Genomic DNA, 20,657 nt, shown 5'->3' on the forward strand with positions numbered 1-20,657 from the left:
AGTTATTTAATGAAAAATGATGGAAACTATTAAGTCAACCTCGAAAATAGCTTTAATGATTTAGTCTATCCGTTATAGCAATATTCAATGGAATCAAAACTGAAATTGTGCCAATAATGATAACTATCCTTAAAATAAAGTAGTATAATCTAATTGAAATTGAGGCTTTCCAAATATTTGAAGCTTTTCCATATTCTTCATCTGAGATATATCTAAATTTAGATGATAAAGGAAATGGATCATCATCTTCCATCATCAAAACTAAATCCTCTTCCAATTTTTTCTTGCTCTTCTTATTATATTCTTTTAAAGCTTCCAGTATTTCTGAATATTCACAAAATTTTTCAGTCAATTGACTACAATATATTTCAGATCGAATCTTTTTATCAATCTTACAAATATTGTTATCACAAGTATCTGAATTCTTATTATTTTCGCCATTATCGCCATTAATCAATTTATTAATATTACTCTCAAACTTTTCATTTCTTGATTTTTCTATTAAATCTTTATTATCATTTGTATTCTTTTGATACAAGTTTAACAAACTTGACCATATTTTATTTATTAAATCTATTGAAGAGTAATAATATCTTAAAAATATGTTAAAGTAAATCCATTCCAAAGTTAATATTGTCAAAATATTTAAAGACGAAATCCTGGTAGCTAAATCCTGTTGAGTCTTAAAATTCAAATTTATGGTATCATTCATTCTTGCTCTTTTTCCTTTTCTATATTTTGTCTCCCAAGCTGAATTTGATTGGTCTTGATCTTGATCTTGATCTTGATCTTGATCTTGTTCTTGCTCTTGTTCTTGTTCTTGTACATAATTATCTTCATTACGAATATCTTCGCCAAAATCTGAACTTTTAATCCCTTCAGACTCTTTAAATTCTCTTAAATTACTATTATTACTACCGTTATTATTCGATTTTACTATACTTGTCCCATTTGAATTCAATTTAATTCCACCTTTTGTAGAATTCGTATTATTCTTTATTAAAGGTGCTAAAGTATCTCTTATTGTATCTAATATAGATGGAACAAATTTTGGTTCTGGTGGTATCTTTGGAAGAATATCCTCTATATTAAATGGACCTCTTGTTATTAAATGCCAAAGAAGTCTATAAGATTTTGGTTTATCCATCTTAACTCCAATTCCTTTATTAAGAGCAATAGTATAATCCAAAATTGACTTAGGATCTCTACTATTTACTCCTTGCATAATAAATTTAAAAGCAGAAACTGGGTCTTTATTAACTCCAAAACTTCCTTCTAAAAATTGTTGAACCAAATTTTGAGTTGAAGAAATATCTCCATTTGATGATGATCTTCTTGAATAATAATGACTACACCAAAGTGATGAATTTCTTTTTAATCTTATTATTTCCGGTACCCTCTCTTCATCAATTTCAAGATCTAAATCCAAATCCAAACCCAAATTCATTCTTGGAAATATACTTTTTCCTTCTTCTTTTATATCTTCAAGATCATTCCCATCTATAAAACTTAAGAAATAATTATTTAACTTAATCACTAATTTAAGAATAAATGATCTATATACATAATTAAAACCATCATATATTTTCTTCAATACTTTATACCATGGTTTTGGGTACCTTTGATGACTTCCACTTTTAGGCTTTTGCCAAAGTTCTAATAATCTATCAAATATATTAGATTCCTCTTCATCACCATCATCATCATCATCCTCATCTTCCAATTCCCTCTCATTCTTAAATTCTTTTATTCTCAATCTTCTTGTCATTTTCTCAAATCTATCATAATAAGATCTTGGCCTCATCCAACAACTAAGAAACTCAGATACCCTATTCTTCTCCTTCTCTGACATATTTTCAGAGTAATTTAAATCCAATCTTCCTCTTAATGTTGCATTTTGTGAATCAAATATATCATAATACTTGAAATAACTTGAATTTAAATGAATTATTGTATTATCAAAGTTTATTGGAACATTAAAAAATACCTCCTTTCTACTTGCCTTAACCAAACATAATGTTGAAGAAGAAATCCCACTCATTCTCATATCAAATTCACTTGGATACAATGTTGAATACTTTTCATTACTCTCATCTAATAATTCGACTTTACATATACTCCTCAATTTATCATTCATTACAATATTATACAATATATTCAAAAAACTCTCCTCTTTTATAACATTACTATATAATTCTTTCTTCGATACCATCTTATTTTTATCAACGATACCATTATCGTTTTTATTCTCAAAAATCATTTTCTTAATTTCATTATTATAATACAAAATGGATTTTTCTTTCCATAAATCTTGTGAATTAATATGTCCCTCAATAAAACCTAATTCACTTAATGTCATTTCTCGAAGAAGAGATCCTACAATATCACCATTTTCATATGATCTTTTACTCAATAAGCTTAAGAATTTGACATGATTATTCTTCTTTACAACATGAGTTAAGTAATCAATTGAAGCAATACATCTACTTTCTTCAGTCTTATACTTTGTATCTGACCCTTTTAATGTTAATACTGCTGAATTAAAATAAGCAACAGTTCTCCCTCCTTCAGCTGAAAGTTTATAATATTTTAAAGCTAAAGTATCATTCTGACCTCCTGGAGGAATGACTCCCATCTTTCCTCCAGCATAAGCATGTGCTAGTATTAATTGAGCATTACCATCACCAAGATCTGCTGCTAATTTTAAATATTCACCAGCTATTGTAGAATTCTTATCAACATCTAATCCAAGTTTATATATATAATAATTAGCTAAAGCTGCAGCTGGTGGTTCTCCATTTCTTACAACTTGTCTTAAATAAGGACCAGAATCTCTTTCTGTACCCATTGTACCATCTAAATTTAAAAAAGCTCTAGCTAAAGCACCTTGTGGATCTCCTCTTCTTGCAGATTCTTCCCATAATTGTGCAGCTCTATTCACATCTCTTGCAATACCACCAGCTTCATGTCCATAATAATAAAGTTCACCTAAGGATGTCATTCCTTCAGGATCTCTATCAGCTGCAAGACTTTTAACCCATTCAGCATAATGTTTTGTTTCATGTTCTTTTGGTTTATTTTCTCTAAGAAGAGTAGATATATCTGGTAAAAAAAGATCTCTATGATCACTAAGTGTTTTACTTGCAACAAAAATCAAAGGTTCAAGAGCTACAATACATCTTGAAGAAGAAGTTGAAGATATACCAACAATAGATGTCAAATTTCTTGGAATTCTATGAAGGCTAAAAGCTGAAGAATATTTTAAATCATCATATTGATAAGTAATATCTGAAAGGCTATATCTTAAATAATATGAATTAGCAAGTTGGCCAAAAATATCCTTATTTTTAGATGCTAATGCATAATTCATAAATACTAAATCAAAGCCATTTTTTTCGATTGGGAAATAAATTTGATTATGATCCATATTATTAGAATATTTATATGGATTATGATATAAGAAATATGTATTTTTAGAAGCTGAAGATTTGAAGACATCTATTTTAGATGTAGAATTATCAACTCCAATCCAACCATGAGTATTATTAATAATTGGAGGATATCCCCAGGCAAATAATAATCCCATCATTGTATAACAAAAACCACAATTAAATTTGGTTGCTCCTTTTAATGCATATCTTAAAGCAATATCAATATTTCTTGGCCATCCATAAGGGAATTCTAATTTACCATTTTTATTAGGTATACCATAAAACCATAGATATGTTAATACTCCATAAGAATCTGCAATATTAGAATTAGAGCTAGAAGTATCAATAATTCGGGTTAAGTTTTTATGAATTTCAAAAAAGTTTAATGTTTTATCAGTAGCAGGCTCAAACATTTCAAAGAGTCGATCATAGACAGTTTTTGCATAGAAATCATCGATTTTGAAAGTAGAGTTCATTAATTTTCTTTTAATTATCTCAATTTCTTCTTCAATAGTTGTTTGATTAATTTTTCGATTATTTTTATTATCAAAATCGTGTTCATGTGTACTATTATTTTTATTAACGTTACTACTATTATTATATATATTTGTATCGTTACTGGTATTTGTATTGATAACATTACTAGAATTTGTATGAGATTGAGTGGAATAATATTCTTCATCGCTTTCATCATCAAAATCATTTAGATTATTTGATTTAATAGAATTTTCAAAATTTTCATTATTTTCTGTGGATTTATTAATTTCAGATGGGGATTCATTAATATAAGTAACAGTTTCATTCAAAATTTGGTTTGTCTCCTCAAAAGAATTGGCTAAAGTTGAGTTAAATTCCAATATATATATAATAAATATTAATAAAGTTAAGAAAGATATAAATTTTTTATTTGGTTTTGCTTTAGTTATTTTTACATTCTTGAAGTTCTTCCAAAATTCCATGATCTTAACGAATATTCACTTTTAGAATTCCAATTTAAGTGTTATATATATATACATATATATATATATAAATTGTATATTGGATTTAATAGTAATAATGGTAATATTGATCCAATACAAATATGAATAATGACCAGGAAATAATTCAAAATATTCAGAATATAAAATAATAATATTTTGATGTTTATTATAATATATTTAACCTTTAATGATCACTTCTTTGAACTATCTTACCTTAGTAATATATTTGTATTGGTACTTATGTATTGAAAATTAATTATTTGTCAACATAAGAATAAATTTGGAAATTTCCTGGTTTATAATATAATATAAAGTAGTAAAACAACCTTTATTTCTTTTCTTTTTTGTTTTTATAGAAAAAAAATAAATAAGTTTATTAATTTACTACTTAATTAATTTTATTTTTTTATTTATTTGTTTATTAATATTATTATTTGATAATTAATTTTTATTATTTTAAATTATTTTCTTTAAAATTTTTCTAAACGTAATTAACCCCCTATTTCTTAGATACCAGTAAAAAATATCAACAAAAAAAAAAAGTAAAAAATTCTAATTTTTTTCTTTTTAATCTGTTTGATGATCTAAATCCACCTTATTTTCAATTTTATATGCCAAAATCATATATTCTAATTATCTGAAGAAATACTGTTTATTATTTCTGTTTTCTATTTCATTACATTTAATATATATATTTTCCTCTTCTTCCTATTCCCCTCTATTATTAATTAAATTCACATTTAATACACACGTTGGCGCCAAAATAATAATAATTTTTGGCTCCAAGAATTATTAATTAAAAGCAAATTAGATTAAGTTTACACTAAATAAGTCACATTTCACTCTCTAATATCTGTACTTCAAAGTATTATCTTTTCATTCTTTATTCTAGTAGATTATAAATAATAAAAAGAAGAATTCAAGGATAAGTTAAAAAAGAATAAATAAACAATGTTTTAAAAAAATATAAGAATATGTATAGTATGATTTTATACTTGTTTGTCATTAATTTAATCTTTCATAAACTCATTAATATAATGCTATTAGCTTATTCATTATTTTTATAAATATCCTGATAATTGTTTAATTAAAATAACTTTAACATGCTATAGGTTTAGGCGGCAACTGCCACGTAATATGTAAAATAATAAATTTGACGATAAGATGATCTTGATAATATCAGATAGTATTGTTGAAATTGATCATTAAAAGGAGGATTTAAGAAAGTAATTAAAGGATTTATTGTCAGTATTTCGGCTCTTTTTTTTCTTATTCCCCAAAATTGAATTACAGTTTTAGAAGATAATTTCGTTATAGTGAGAATATAAATTTTTATAATTAATAAAAAAAAGTTTAGCATCAAATTTGGAATTATTTATTGCTATTACTTTAAAATAATCATAATAAAAGAGGAAAAAATTAATATTGAGATAATTAGACAGAATAAGAATGGAAGAATCTAAAGTAAGCTTTTTTTCTCTCTCTTTTCAATGCATTAAAAAAAAATATTATTATTTTCTTTGTTAAATTTAGGTATATCTAGTATCAGGTAAGTGGGGAAAGGGAAAAGGGAAAAGATAATAATATCAAATATGAAAATTGAAACAAACTTTATAATTATTTATATATAGGAAATAAAAAAAAGGCTGAAGAATTTTTGAAAATTTTAGATGGAAAGTTAGATATTGAATTGGTTGATATTGATTGTAAGTATTGTAAAATATATACATTTTAATAATCTAATAATTAAATATTGTTTATATAATAATTTTATTGATGAACTATATATAAAGTACCTGAATTTCAAGGATCTCCTGAAGAAATTACCCTTCATAAATGTAAATCAGCTTATGAGAAAATTAAAAAGCCAGTTTTTGTTGAAGATACTTCACTTTGTTTCAATGCATATAATGGACTTCCTGGACCATACGTGTAAGTTATTCAAAATATATTTATCCATTTTTTTTTTTTTTAACTTTAATCATTGATTATTAATCCAATAGGAAATGGTTTCTCAAATCTGTTGGAGCTCAAGGATTATACAATATGCTTGAAGCATATCAAGATAAATCTGCATATGCTATGACTTTAATAGGATATTATGATGAAACAAAAATGTCTGATCCAATAATTTTTAAAGGAAAGATTGATGGTGAAATTGTTAAACCAAGAGGTGAAAAAGGTTTCAGTTGGGATCCTATTTTCAAACCTAATGGTCATTCTTTGTAAGTTTAAAAGTTTCCTATTATTAATATTATAAACTTGTAACTAATAATAATTTATTTATAACTAGAGCATTCTCTGAAATGGATATGGATGTTAAGAACCAAATTTCTCATCGATATTTGTGTTTATTAAAAGTTTTAGTAAGTTTTTTCATCATATTATATACTTTATATATTATTACATTCCATTTTTACTACATCTATATTTATCTTTTTCTTCTTCATAATATTAATTAGGAGTATTTTGAAAACCTAAAATAAATTAATAATTTATCTAAACTCATTAATATTCTATTTGTTACGTGTAAAATATTCATATTAATCATAAATATTTCTATTTCACTATTAGGTCAATTTACATTTCACATTAATTTTTTTAAATCAATCAATTATATCATATCTATATTAGATTAAACTTGATCATATTCTATAAATTCAAAATTGAAAACAATATTAATTAACTCAATATTAATTATCTTCAATCCTATTATTTTATAATTTAGGTACTATTAATAATTACTCACACAAATGTGGTTTGGCGCCAAACCGAAAAATAAATTAGTTACATGAATAAAAAAAAAAATTAGTAAATAAGAGATAAGTATTATTCAATTAAATTGAATGATTTAAGAGATATTCTAATTTGAATCTTCTTAATAGAAGATTTTTGTATATTTGCAACCATCTTCATTATTAAGGAAATATACACAAATAATTTTACCATTATATTTATCAATTTAAAACTATTGATACTGCAACTATCAAATTTAATCAAATTTTCTAAATAAAAATATTCTTTATGAATTTATGTTGTTATATATACAATATATACATAAATATATGCATTTAACATATAAATATATTATTTAAAATGACAATAAAAGTATATTTACATTTGCTAATACTAGCATTATTTATATATAATGGTCTTGTATATGGATTTGAAATGGGAAACATTGGGTCATATATAAGATCCCTAATAGGATTTAATAAAAAAAATGATTCATTCAATGAACAATCAATGTTCAAGTATAAAAGTTATATACAACATTTAAATCTACTACAAGAATTAGAAACTAAATGTTCAAATATTATGAAAATCTACAAATATAACAGTGAAAAAGGACTATATTGKTGGTGAATCAAAATGTCAGTATTTACATATTAAGCTTGGAATATCAAATATTAATTATGATGTACCAAATATATTATTCATCTCTGGAATACATGGAGATGAAAAATTAGGTGTAGAAATTGCTACTGAATTTATAAGCTCTATTTGTGATCAATATATTAATCATAATAATATTGGAATCAAGTATCTTTTAAGTACTAGAAATATATGGATTATTCCTATTGCTAATCCTTGGGGTTTTTATCATAATAAAAGAACTGAAGAAGAAATTGATGTTAATAGAGATTTTCCTTCAAAAAGTGGARAAAATTGTCTTAAAAGTGAAAGTTCTAAAATGATCTATAATTTGTTTAATCTTAAATCATTTGTATTTGTTGCAGCTTTACATGGTGGATTAAAAAGTATTTCTTATGGAAATGGCTATTTTGATGATATTGATGAAAATAACAAAABCTTTGAATYTATCGCTAAAGATTTACAAGCTTCAGCTGGTAAAATATTAAATAATAATGATATTCATAAATTAAATTACTTTTATGATCAAATTGGTAATATTGCAAAAACTGTATATCCAATAAAAGGAGGATTTGAAGATTGGTCTTTATATGGTTATAATGTAAGTCATATATTATGTAGTGACTATATTCAAAAATCTCATTCTGCAAATAAAGGTGGATCTTTAACTTTTCTTATAGAAACTGATCATCAAAAAACTCCTAATCAAGATACTTTAGGATCTAAATCTGATCTATTTAGCCTTATTGATCTTGATAAACTTTCTATACAACCATCTCATATTACCAGAAATATTAGAATGTTACTTAAACTTACTGAATATACTTATCCAGATATTATTTTTTTTAATAAACCACCAAGTACCGTTTATTTTGGTCAAACTTTTATATTATATATAGCTATTATTGGCTGCTATTCTTTCAGTAATTTAAGGATTAAACTTGAAAATAATAACAATAATAATARTAATAATAATAATRATATTAATCATTATTMTAATACTARCTTAAATTCTGAACAACAACCTATTTATCTTAATTTTTATGTTAATGAAGGATTAGATGGTCTACAAAATACTATTTATTATAAAAGATGTTCTTCTTTATTTCTAAATAATCAAGAAATCCAAGATATCCTTGATAATGAWTCTTTYTATACATSTRAAGATAAATGTAATGAATCTAACTTACTTACAAWAATTGTTAACCGAAGTTTTAGAGTTAAAAATAAATGTAAATCTATATATCAATTTAATAAATTTWAGCCTATARAAATTTTGKTAAGGTACCGAATGAGACAACAATTCTTAATACTATGAATGGTGAAATTGAAAATTTTCTATTAAARATTGAATTAGAATTTGATACTGAACTTACTCARACTATTTCATATTCTAATAAAAATATATTTGRAAAATTTACAARACTTAGATSTTCTCAAAATGGAAATAAAATTGATAGACCTATTATTATTCCGATTCAAAAAGATAATATATTATCAAAAAATATACAGAATTCTGAAATTCAAACACAATTCTATTCAAATTCATATGATCCATCAAAATCATTATTATTCTCTGGATTTCAAATTAAAGTTATTAAGCCTCAAGAAATATTACAAATAGAATTCTCTACTTGTTCTGAATCTTCTATACAAAATATTGGTAAATGGTCTAAATCATGTCAAACTTTTCTTGACTTTACTAAAAAAACTTAAATATACAAAATTATATAAATAATGGCTCTAATCCACTTTCTAATATTTTTCAATATCTTGAATCAAATAGAATTCCTAATTCTATGAATTATCAAGTATTTCAAGATAATATTAAATATATTCAAAAAAATGTAAATCATGAATTAGAAGGTAACTTATATATTATACCAAGTGAACCAAGAACTTCTTCAATCATTACAAAAAGTAACATGAATCATAATAATAATAATAATAATATTGAAATAATTAAACCAATTCCTTCACTATTAGAAAATGAAACTACAATTTCTACAACTTTACCATTCTTTAATAATATTACTTTAGAACTTACTATTACTGTTAGTAATGAACCTAAAAATAATGGTGAATATGTAATATTAAAATTTGCAGAATTCTTAAATCTTTTAAATTATAATATATCTAAATATCATAATATAGAGAAAATATTGGATAATAATAATAAAGATTTAAATTATGTTGGAATAATTTCCATTAATGATTTTTATAAAGATGATAATGAAGAATTTTCAATTTCAAAAAATTAAAGCAATTTCTAGACAGAGAATATATGAAATGATAACAGAAATACAAAATAGAGAAGATTTATATCMATTTAATGAAGATAGAAAAATAGAATTACTTGGTAAATATTATATAATTTTAAGATACCTTAAGAATAACTTAATTTCAATATCATTAGGAAAAGTTCATATTGATAATTATATTAAAAATTCTCTTGGAATGAATATCAAAGAATTTCAAACATCTAAAAATAGTAATATCAATTTAATGGAAGATTTTAATAGTAATATAAATAATAACAATAATAATAATAATAATAATAATAATATTCAAGAAAAAAAATAATATTTATCAAGAACCATTAATAATTGCTTTAAAAGAACAACTAAAATCTTGGTGGTATAATAATTCAAAAGATTATATAGATTTTAGATTAGTTTTGGTATTTTGTGGATTACTTATGATAATATTTGCAATAATATTATTATTAATAAAGATAATGAGATATTATAATTGGGTACCTTTAAAATCTTTAAAATTAGAATTAAAGAAAAGATTCCGAACTAATTCAAAAATATTCATAATAGATATTTCAAGTGATGAAGATTCTGATATAAGTCAAGATAAGGAAAAGAAAAGAAAAAGAAGAGTTAAATCAAGAAAGATATATGATTCACAAGAAATTAGTTATACTCCTAGAAGTGAATATTTATCAAATAAAAGTTATACTCTTTCTCAAAGATTTAATACAAATAATTCAGAAACAAGKAAAAAGTTAGAGATTCACCTTCAAATAGTCCAAGTTCAAAAGAATTTAAATTATCCAATTTAAATATGAGTTTAAGCCATTCATCATTATCATCTTTTGATAACTTTAAATCCAGAACCAATACAATAAAAGAACTTGAAATAATTGAAATGGAGAGAAATTTAGATATTGGAATTACAAATCCAAATTCGAATAACAATAATAATGATAATGATAATAATAATAATAATACAAAAAATACTTATACTGAATTATCTACATTTGTTTCAAAAAATAATAAATTTCAAGATCAAGATAATACCCATGATCATTAATTCTTGGGTATTTTTTTCATCCCAAATAATAATTATTTTAGATAAACAAGAATTAAAACATTCTAAGATTTAAAAGAGAAAAAAAAAATATGATAAGAAAGAAAAAACAATAAATTTCCTTCTATAAACCCTTTATTCTACTTGTATAATAATCCAAAAGCTCACTAACTATCATTGATGTTGTAATTTCAATTTTATTTTGATTAAAATTATGGTTACCTTTATGGTTATTTTTATCGGTATCGTTATTGTTATCGGTATCGTTATTGTTATTGATATCGTAATCAATATCTTTTTTATTAATATTAGAATTTGAATCATTTTCTGAATAAATGTTAATTATTTGTTTAACAACAAGTTGAGTTAGTTTGTGATCATTATTAGAAACAATTGAATTATCAACTTTAGATTTGTTATTATGATTTTGATTGTAAGCATCATTTTTTAAAAGATTACATTGTAAAATTCCCCAAAGAGCTCTTAAATTGGACTTTTGAATATTTAAAGCCAAACAAAAGTATTGTCTAGATCTAGAATAATTTCCAAGAGCTAAATGTAAGTCAGCTATAATATTAATAGTATCAATATTTTGAGGTTCATGAAGTAGAATTTCTTCCATACAAAAGAGAGCAGATTCATATTCAAGCGTATGAGTAAGAAGATAATAAGCTTTCATTTTCCAAGCATTAATATCCATGATACATTCTCTCAGATGTTCATCTATTAATGATACATTATTTTCAAAAAGCACTGAAATGACTCTTCTTCTAATTTCAAGATCTTCAGGATCAAATTTTAAAAGTTGTTTATATACATCTAAAGCTTTTTCAATTTCTCCTCTGCTTTCTAAAAGCATACCAACAAGTTTTTTATATCTAAATGTACTGCCATGTTTTTTATTCAGTTCATCCATACAGTATTTTTGCCATTTTGAAATCTTATTTTTATGTCCATCATTTTCATATTTAACTCCGAAATGAAATGTTGCTAATGCAATACTTTCCATTACATCCCATTTTCTTTCTCCTAATTTTCTGTTATAATCTAAAATGAGTGTTGTCCCTAATAATATTACAAGTTCAACATAATTTAGTGCTTTAAATTTTTCAAATTGGTTATAAAGCTCCTTATAAGACAGGTTTTTAATTTCTTTTAAATCCATTATCTTATCTTGATCCAAGTTAGTATTCCTGCTTTGTTCACTAACAGCTCCTCCCATTGTGAACAAAAAAACAGTCAAATATCCTGGTTAAAAAGAAAAAAAAAAATTAATTAAAAAAGAGGAACTTGATAATTTAATTGAATAAATTGAATTATTGTCTTAAAATATAATTTTTCTTTTTTAATTTAAGAAAAAAAAGTTATTCTTTCCAAATTAATCCTTTTTTTCCCCTTTGCCACCCCTCTTTATTTCCCTGCCAAAATAGTAACCAAGTGCCCCTTACGTGTTGGCGCCAAAATGCAGCTAAATATTATGAATAGTCGAAAAAGACTATTATTAATAGAAGAAAAAAAAATTAAAATTAAAAATAAATTAGCTGTGATAATAGCAAATAAACTTTTAATAAAAAAAGAAAAGGAGGATTAAATTAACTTTATTTCCTCAGGGATACAAGAATTGAGAAGTTTATGGATATAGACCAAATATATTAATCACTCCATATCGAGATTTTTTATAATTTAATTAATATTATTACACGTAATAATGACGTGTTTTACAAGCAGGTGTATACAGATATTGGTTTTTTCGTGCCTTTTATGTTTTTTTGCTGCAGTAGAATCATCTGTAAATAAAATAGATACATCAGAGTTGGATTCTATATGGAATAATGATTTGATACTTGGTAGTGCTCCAAATGGTAAATTAAAATCGATTTCGAGTATGTTGGATAGCTTTGCTTTGGAGCAGAAGCCAGTTATAAGTAAGAATATTGAGAAACCTAAAGAAGTTAAGACTGAGAATATTATTAAGAATGAATCAGTTAAACCAGTAACTAAAGTAGAAGAACCTTTGAAAGAAATTGTCGATATAATTGTAGAAGAAAAAGGAATTAATGAAAGAACTTACTTTCCTGAAAATGTTAAAAAATTGGATGATCTTCCAAAACCATCATATTTTGAAAGATCTAAAGTATTATCTCTTTTGTCTAAAGATATGAGTTTGGATTTATTTACAAATGAAAATTTACCACCAGAATATAGTTTTTTGGAGAGTATAGTTTCTATTAATAATAAAACGTTGGAAATGTCAGGCTTAGATTTATTTCAAGGTTTTGTATCTGATATTGATTCAATTTGTAGACTTTCAGTTAAATGGTTTGAAAATTATCCAAAATTTGTAAAAGTTTTAAGGAAAGTTGATAGTCGAATTTCAGGTCATTATAATCCAGAAAGTAAAGAAAATCATTCAAATCTTGGTCAAAAGACTAGGCTTAGTAGAAGATTTACTAATGATTGGATTAACTTCCTTAATTTATTGAAAACCATTGAAATTGATTCTAAAACTTACAGACATAATAGAAGAATGCTTAGAAAGTATAAGGAAATTAACCACAAAGATCTCAAACAGTATCGTAGAAACATTTATAATGAACTGCAATTATATAACAATTTACTTTTGAGTATACTTTTAAAGCTAAGCTTTTATATTCAATATATTGTTTACTTTCCAAATACTGGAAAGCTTTTTGGTGGAAATGAAGATTATAACTATAATAGTCAATTTAAAAAAAAATATCAAAAACAACTTTCTGATGAAAATGATGAATTAATCAAACTTAATAGAATTGATATTTATGTAAACCGAATTCCAAGTGATATTCTTAGAGAGGTGAGAACTTCAATATCTTCTTGTTCTGGAGTTGTTAAAATTTTACATGGATATGGAATCCATCTAGACTCTACTCCAAATGATATTATCTCATTATATCTCCAATATAAACGTATTACAAGAATACTTTTGAATATTTATAATAGTGAAAGAAGCCATCTATTTGAAAAGCATAATAGTAATAATAATCTTTCATCAATAAATTTTAAATCCAACTATGACAATTATGGTAAACGCTCTAAGCACATTTTTGACCAAAATTTTGTTCCAAATAAAATTGGTTTCAAACCATTTCAAATTCAAGAAGAAAAACAAAAGTTCCAAGAAAAAAGAAAACCTCAAAAATCAAAACATATAGAAAACTTTTCTAATGTTAATAAAGATCCTACTGAACTTAAATTTAACTATCTCTCAAAAGAATCAGCTGAGAAATATGTCAATGAAAATGAAAGAAATCTTTTCCAACTAATTAATCAAGATCTTACTACTAATAAATTTAATAAAGAAACGGGACTTAGCATTTCTAAAAAAAGACCATCTGGTGCCTCCGGGCTTGTTATTTTCAGCCAGAAATATAATTTTGAATCCGAATATGACTGTACCGCCAAAATCTTAAATAATGGAAATGTTGAAATTAACTTTAATAAAAACATACTTTCTGGATTTAGTGGTAAGATTAGTACATGGTTTAAAAACAACTACCTAAAACACTTTTATAAAAACAAAAAAAACAATCTTATCCCACTTCAATTTAAACTCATGATTGCTTGTCCATATGCTATTTCAAATCATTGCATGCAAAATAATTGTGGCGGCCTGAATGACGTGTTTATGTTGATATATTTAGTAGGAAGATTAAAAGGTTATTATGACGACTGGAAGATTGTTACTGAGTTTAATTCAATTACTGCAGATACAAATATGCAATGGAAAATTGTTTCAATCTTGATTCCAGATATTCAGTCACATTTAGGAAAAATGTGTCCTGTACAATCAAACTCATTAAAATCTCAAGTTCTAAAAACATCAAGACAAGTAGTTTTTAAAAGTCCCGTACAATTTGAAAATCTTTCTGAAGAGTTTAAGTATGAGAATGCTAATATTAAAGAGTCAATTATAAGAAATTGTCTTAATTACGTACAAGAAGAAACAGTTATTGAGTTTTTAACAAAAGATGGAAGAGATGATGGAATGGCTATATGTAGAAATAATCATTTATATATAAGTTAGAAATTCTTTTTATATTTGAATTATCTTCAAAGCAAACAAAAAAAACCAAGACAGTTTTGTATTATATCAATTGATATTTAATACAAAAGTTAAATAATGAGTTAACCCGTAAAGGTGATACCCCTTAGTCCAAATGATATTACCAGGAAAATTTGTTGCTCAAGCTTAAGCTTAATTATCCGTCCTTCTTATTCAAATATTGTTTTTTAATTAATTGTACCAATTTCTTGGCTTTTAAATTTAAACATTGGCTTATATTCTGACTAGACAAATTTGTTAATTTATTATAAAGCCAAACTAAATTGGAATTACTATTATTGGTATTTAATATTAAATTGAACGAAATTGAATTTCGTTTTGAAAAGTCCTCAAATCCTTGTTCTTCACTAATAAGTTTTGACAAGTTTTCCAAGTCTAACTCATTCAAAGATATATTTTTTATTGAATTATTCTCATTATTTAAACTCTTTAGTATACACAATATGTATAAATCATACTTAATTAAAACAACTCTTTTTTTTTGTATCTCTTCGTTATCAAATAATTCGTAATTAACTGAATCTTTTGATTTCATTAATGATTTTAATTTACTCCATTCTAATGAAATCTCACATAATTCTTCAGTAAAATATGAGCTTTGTAAATTCTCCAAATCTTTATCTACAGAAAAAATCTCAAATAAAACTTTAAAAGCTACATCAAAGATACTTCCTTTATTAGAACTGTAATTATTTGTAAATAACACACAATACAAAATTTTAACAATTTCTTCAACTTTTAAGATAATTTTATTAATACTTCTTTCTAAAATATAACTCAAAACTAACATTAGTAAGTTCTTCATTACTTCAAACTCCATATTTAATTTTATCTGATCTTCAAAAGGTAAATAGTTCAATTTCTTTAAAACTAAAAATAATTCCTCCTCATTCATTAAATTGTGTTCCACTAAAAATAATTTTATTTTTGAAACTTCAATTTTATTTCCATTAGAAATTACTAACAGTGAAAATTGTGTAATCAATTCATATAAATGTATACTCATCATAATCTTTAACTCTAATTCAATTAAAAACTTATCAATTAAATTTGAATCTTCATCTTTATATAATATTTCCATTTCTTTACTTATTGAAATAATTTCCTTAAAGTTAAAATTACGATATGATAAATTCATTAATTTTTCATTATTACTATCAATTATCCAATATCTATTAAAAATCATTATTATATAATTAACCAAGTCAATCGAAAATTTTCTAGCTAAATCAAAATTATTTGTATTTTCATTATTATTTCTTAAAGATGAAATTAATATGTAATATCCTGTTATTTTGAAGTTCTTAAATAATTCATCTATTTGATTAAAACTATCTTCATAGTTTAAACCAATATTTGACTTTGATTTATAATAAGAATCTGAAATATAATATATTCTCTCTAATAATGCATTATATAGCTTTTCAAAGTCTGAACTAGCTATTAAACACTTAAATGATTGTAGAATTAATCCATTTAATGATAAATGTTCATTCCAATCTTTCAAAACTTTAATAGTAAGTTCATGATTATTTCCTAGATATAGATTTGAAATTAGCCAAGCACATTGAAATAAGTTGTAACAGCAGTACATTTCTATAGCTTTATGGCATCTTCCTAATAAAATATTTAAAATACAATATTCATGAAGAATATTTGGATTTTCTCCAATAGAAACTGTTATGTTTTTTTGTTTATTACAATTATTTGAAGAATTTAAAGAATTAAGTTTGAATTGTAATTTGTCCAATCTCATTAATAACAAAGATCTAATAATATTATCAGTATCATTAAAATCAGAAAATTCAGAACCTTGTAAATTTCTTGAATTCATATGAAAATTATATATTAACCATTCTATAAGTAAGTCATCATCTTTTATATTTTGAAAGTTTTCAATAATCTTTGAAAAATCGATTTGATCCAATTTAATTGTGTTAATAATATTAAGATATTTTGAATTTTGTTTTTCCATGAAATTCTTTAATAAGTATGAATCAAAATCAATCTGGCCATTAATTAAATATAAATAATCAATAAAAATGTTCAAATTCTTGTTAAATTTTGTATTAATATTGGTTTGATTTATCTCATTTTCATTCTCAAAATATTTCTCAAAATGGAGTTGAATTAAATTTGATGATGAATCTTCATGATTAAAGAACAAAATCAAATCCAATATTATTTCATTATATTGTAACTCATTTAATATCTTTTTTACATCAGAATGAAAACTTTTAGAAATACAAAAATTTGAATTTGTATTAATTCCTTTTAAAGTATTTAGCTTATATTTCAGTTTAAATTCTAAAAGGAGAGTAATAACTTTAAGACAAGTTTGATTATTTTGTTGGTAAAGTGTTTTATTTGTTAGAAATATTAAAGAATTCTTATTAATTACTTTATATTTTGATTGATTTATAATATTGTTAGAAATATCAAATAATTGAAGAATTTGTTCCTGACCTCCCATTAATAGTCTTAAATTACTTTCATAAACATTATCAAAATCTTTAATATCACGATACCATATTGACTTTGATTTGAAATGAAATTTATTAGTAATACTTCCTTTATGATCAGTATTAGGTCTAATCAATAAAATATCAGCAAAAATATCATCTTTATCAATTTCTGGAGTACTAGATACTTTAATTTGTACAATACTGGTCTGATTAAATTCATTAGAAATTGCCAAATTAAATACAAAAGGAGACTTTTCTGACTTATGAGTTTGATTAATACTTGCAATTTCGATCATACTTAAAGCAATATAATTATAATATATTTTAGCTTTTTCTTTGAATACATTTTTAAGCTTATAAACTTTATTATTAAAAGATACAATAATTAGATTACCATAGTTTGTTACTAATATATAAATTTCTTTAAAATTTTGTAAGTTATTGAAAACAGTTATTCCATTAATAACTTTCTCAATAATTAGCTTTTTATCTGAATTTATATCCTCTAATCGAGTAATATTGGATTGTAATGCATTTTCAATTTCTATTATTTCAAAAGAGTTAAATTCTGTTTGATCTTTGTCAATTTGAGAAAAAATTAACTTGTAAATATAAATAGAAACAACTTCTTGCTCATCTCTTAACTCATTTTGATTATCATGTACTGTTTCTATTGTTAATAGATTTGTTTTCACAGTATTAAGAAAACTCTTTTCAAGATAATCAATTTGGATGTTTCCATTCATAGTCACAAAGTATAGAGTATTAGAGTAGTCAATTCCTAACCCTAAATTTGAAATTTTTAATTGAATTATATGTTCTTCTTTGGTTTCAGCTTCATAATTAGTTTTAAATTCAAAATATCTTGGTATTACACTCATAATAAGCTCTCCTTTTTCAAATTCTGGAGTTAAGTGAGCGAAAAAACACTTCCTCTTCTTGTAATTATATACAAAAATAAGAGGATATCGATATATGTTGAAAATTAAAGAACTGAATAACTTTATTTGGCTATTAAAGAATTTTCCATTGTTAGAATCAAAGTTTTTAATGAGTAAATTTTGTTGAAAATCAGATGAGAAAGTCTTAATATCCTCTGGAGTAGGAGATGGAGATTTTAATAATACTAACCAATCCAAGTCTGATTCCAATATAAAGTCTTTAAATTCAGACTTTTCGTGCAAGAAGAATGAATGTTTTTGATCAGAAATTTTTCGATTAAAGATATCTTTTCTCTTTAAATATTCAATATCACTCAATTCTATCTTAATTTTAATATTGCTATATTGACTTATATTATCAGGATTAATATATAATATTCCGAGGTTTCCAAGAGTAGTTGAGTAGAAGATATACTCAGGATTGATTGGATTCAAAGATATCTTTGAGATCTTCTCATCTTTAGAAAATCCATTAAAATGATCGTAAATATAACAACTTGTCGCTCTGTGAGTAAATTCTTTATGATATTTCAGTAAATCCATACCAATAAGCTTCCCTTCACCACTTAAGAGGTAAATAATATGAGAGAAACCATTTGGAGAAATTAACTCATCAATCCATCCTCCCAAAGTATTCATAGTCCATTCCAGTTTCCATTCTGTTGTGTTAAAAAGAAAAACTCTTTTACTTTTAGTAATACCTAATAAGTAAAAATTTGCATTAAGCTCATAGCTTAACACACTAAAGATTATTTCAGAGTTTAGTGGATCTTTGTTTCTTTCATTTTCATGGAATGGAATAATAAATTTTCTTTTAATAGTAATTTCACTGTTTTCTAAAAATATAAACTCAATAATTTCATGATTCATAATGAAAAAAAAACCTCTTTGATTAATTTTAACTTGTTTATCATTAAAAACCAATAAATTCCAAGAACTTCCCTGAAATGTTTGATTCTTGGAATTGTTTTTTCCTTTACCTTTATCTTTGATTTTTTCGAATCCTTGAAAATTGATTGAAGAATGATTAGTAAAGTCATCAATATTTATCTTGTTTATATTCTCAGACTTTTTGCAGTATCTAAATAGGCATCTATTTCCTTTAGATGTACTAATAATCATTTCAGAATTCAAATCTATGATGCTTAGAATACTTCCTACTAATGTTGTTTTGTCATCTTCTAAAACTTGAAGAATATCGCCATTAAGTTTATTAATAATAATGATTTGACCATTTTTATATCCCAAAACAAGTTTTTCATTATCTAACATGCCACTAATTGAAGTAATCTCTTCTTTAATTGGGTGAAACCTTTCTATAAAGTTCTCAAGTTTATTTTTACTTTTCAAATCACTAATAGCTATCTTTAAAATCTCCCCAACTACATCTCCAATAAAAATCTGTCCATTATTATAATAAACCACATTTGCTGGACTATTACACTTGGCTGAATCAAAAAGAAGACTAATTTTAAGTTCATCAACAGGTATATCAGTGCTTTTTCCTTGCCCTGATTTTAAAATAATTTCATTTATTAAACCACCACTTTCTAAAACCCTTTTTCCTAGATAATTCTCATCAGTAATCTTCCAAAATCTTATTTTATTATCAAGATGAGTACTAACTATTAGAATAGTCTCTGAATCCTCAGATAAATTTGAGCTTGTGAAAATTGAAACCCCTATGGGTTTGCTTTTTACTCCACAATATACAGATGCCAAAATTCGATTTTCCAAAATGGTTGCAAGAATTAAACTATTCTTAGTTGAATAAACATAAATACCTTTTTTTTCTTCAAGAGATAAAGCACTAGTACAGAACCAATTTGGAGCTGGAGCTATTAGAATTCGATTTTTTTCACAATCTAAAGTCATCTTCAAAAAAAGCTCCTTTTAACCAAAAAAAGTAAATAAAAATAATGATAAACAAACTTAATACTTTCTCTTCAAATTAAAAACCACTTTTACAGCTGTTTTGAGTATCCCACTTTTTTTGTTAATTCTGCTATCAAGATCTAAATCCCACCTTTCTTTTCTTTTTATTG

General features: G+C 24.2%; 9 protein-coding genes across 9 annotated transcripts; 6 read left to right on the plus strand and 3 right to left on the minus strand.

Moving 5' to 3' along the window:
- Window positions 1-52: 52 nt before the first annotated feature.
- cgd4_4140 (conserved hypothetical protein) lies at window positions 53-4,390 on the minus strand (the record flags this gene model as incomplete). The annotated part of the gene is made up of 1 exon (XM_625431.1): window positions 53-4,390. The coding sequence occupies one exon, from the start codon at window positions 4,388-4,390 to the stop codon at window positions 53-55; it is 4,338 nt and encodes a 1,445-aa protein (XP_625431.1).
- A 1,639-nt stretch (window positions 4,391-6,029) lies between these two features.
- On the plus strand, window positions 6,030-6,873 carry cgd4_4150 (hypothetical protein; the record flags this gene model as incomplete). The annotated part of the gene is made up of 4 exons (XM_001388048.1): window positions 6,030-6,117; window positions 6,205-6,343; window positions 6,415-6,636; window positions 6,705-6,873. Coding segments are annotated over 4 exons (618 nt in total), but the record flags the coding sequence as incomplete, so codon positions are not given.
- Window positions 6,874-7,733: 860 nt separating this feature from the next.
- cgd4_4160 (possible carboxypeptidase) lies at window positions 7,734-9,104 on the plus strand (the record flags this gene model as incomplete). The annotated part of the gene is made up of 1 exon (XM_625432.1): window positions 7,734-9,104. A coding segment is annotated over one exon (1,371 nt), but the record flags the coding sequence as incomplete, so codon positions are not given.
- A 481-nt stretch (window positions 9,105-9,585) lies between these two features.
- cgd4_4170 (hypothetical protein) lies at window positions 9,586-10,047 on the plus strand (the record flags this gene model as incomplete). The annotated part of the gene is made up of 1 exon (XM_625433.1): window positions 9,586-10,047. The coding sequence occupies one exon, from the start codon at window positions 9,586-9,588 to the stop codon at window positions 10,045-10,047; it is 462 nt and encodes a 153-aa protein (XP_625433.1).
- On the plus strand, window positions 9,998-10,369 carry cgd4_4180 (hypothetical protein; the record flags this gene model as incomplete). Its single annotated transcript, XM_625434.1, has 1 exon — window positions 9,998-10,369. One exon carries the CDS (start codon window positions 9,998-10,000, stop codon window positions 10,367-10,369), a length of 372 nt encoding a protein of 123 aa, XP_625434.1.
- A 115-nt stretch (window positions 10,370-10,484) lies between these two features.
- cgd4_4190 (hypothetical protein with signal peptide) lies at window positions 10,485-10,856 on the plus strand (the record flags this gene model as incomplete). The annotated part of the gene is made up of 1 exon (XM_625435.1): window positions 10,485-10,856. One exon carries the CDS (start codon window positions 10,485-10,487, stop codon window positions 10,854-10,856), a length of 372 nt encoding a protein of 123 aa, XP_625435.1.
- Window positions 10,857-11,228: 372 nt separating this feature from the next.
- cgd4_4200 (2xTPR domain containing protein) lies at window positions 11,229-12,326 on the minus strand (the record flags this gene model as incomplete). The annotated part of the gene is made up of 1 exon (XM_625436.1): window positions 11,229-12,326. One exon carries the CDS (start codon window positions 12,324-12,326, stop codon window positions 11,229-11,231), a length of 1,098 nt encoding a protein of 365 aa, XP_625436.1.
- Window positions 12,327-12,812: 486 nt separating this feature from the next.
- Window positions 12,813-15,167, plus strand: cgd4_4210 (hypothetical protein with signal peptide plus transmembrane domain; the record flags this gene model as incomplete). The annotated part of the gene is made up of 1 exon (XM_625437.1): window positions 12,813-15,167. The coding sequence occupies one exon, from the start codon at window positions 12,813-12,815 to the stop codon at window positions 15,165-15,167; it is 2,355 nt and encodes a 784-aa protein (XP_625437.1).
- A 175-nt stretch (window positions 15,168-15,342) lies between these two features.
- On the minus strand, window positions 15,343-20,487 carry cgd4_4220 (hypothetical protein; the record flags this gene model as incomplete). Its single annotated transcript, XM_625438.1, has 1 exon — window positions 15,343-20,487. One exon carries the CDS (start codon window positions 20,485-20,487, stop codon window positions 15,343-15,345), a length of 5,145 nt encoding a protein of 1,714 aa, XP_625438.1.
- Between the last annotated feature and the right edge of the window lie 170 nt (window positions 20,488-20,657).

This window comes from Cryptosporidium parvum, chromosome 4, assembly GCF_000165345.1.
Source record: "Cryptosporidium parvum Iowa II chromosome 4, whole genome shotgun sequence".
NCBI lineage: Eukaryota > Apicomplexa > Conoidasida > Eucoccidiorida > Cryptosporidiidae > Cryptosporidium > Cryptosporidium parvum.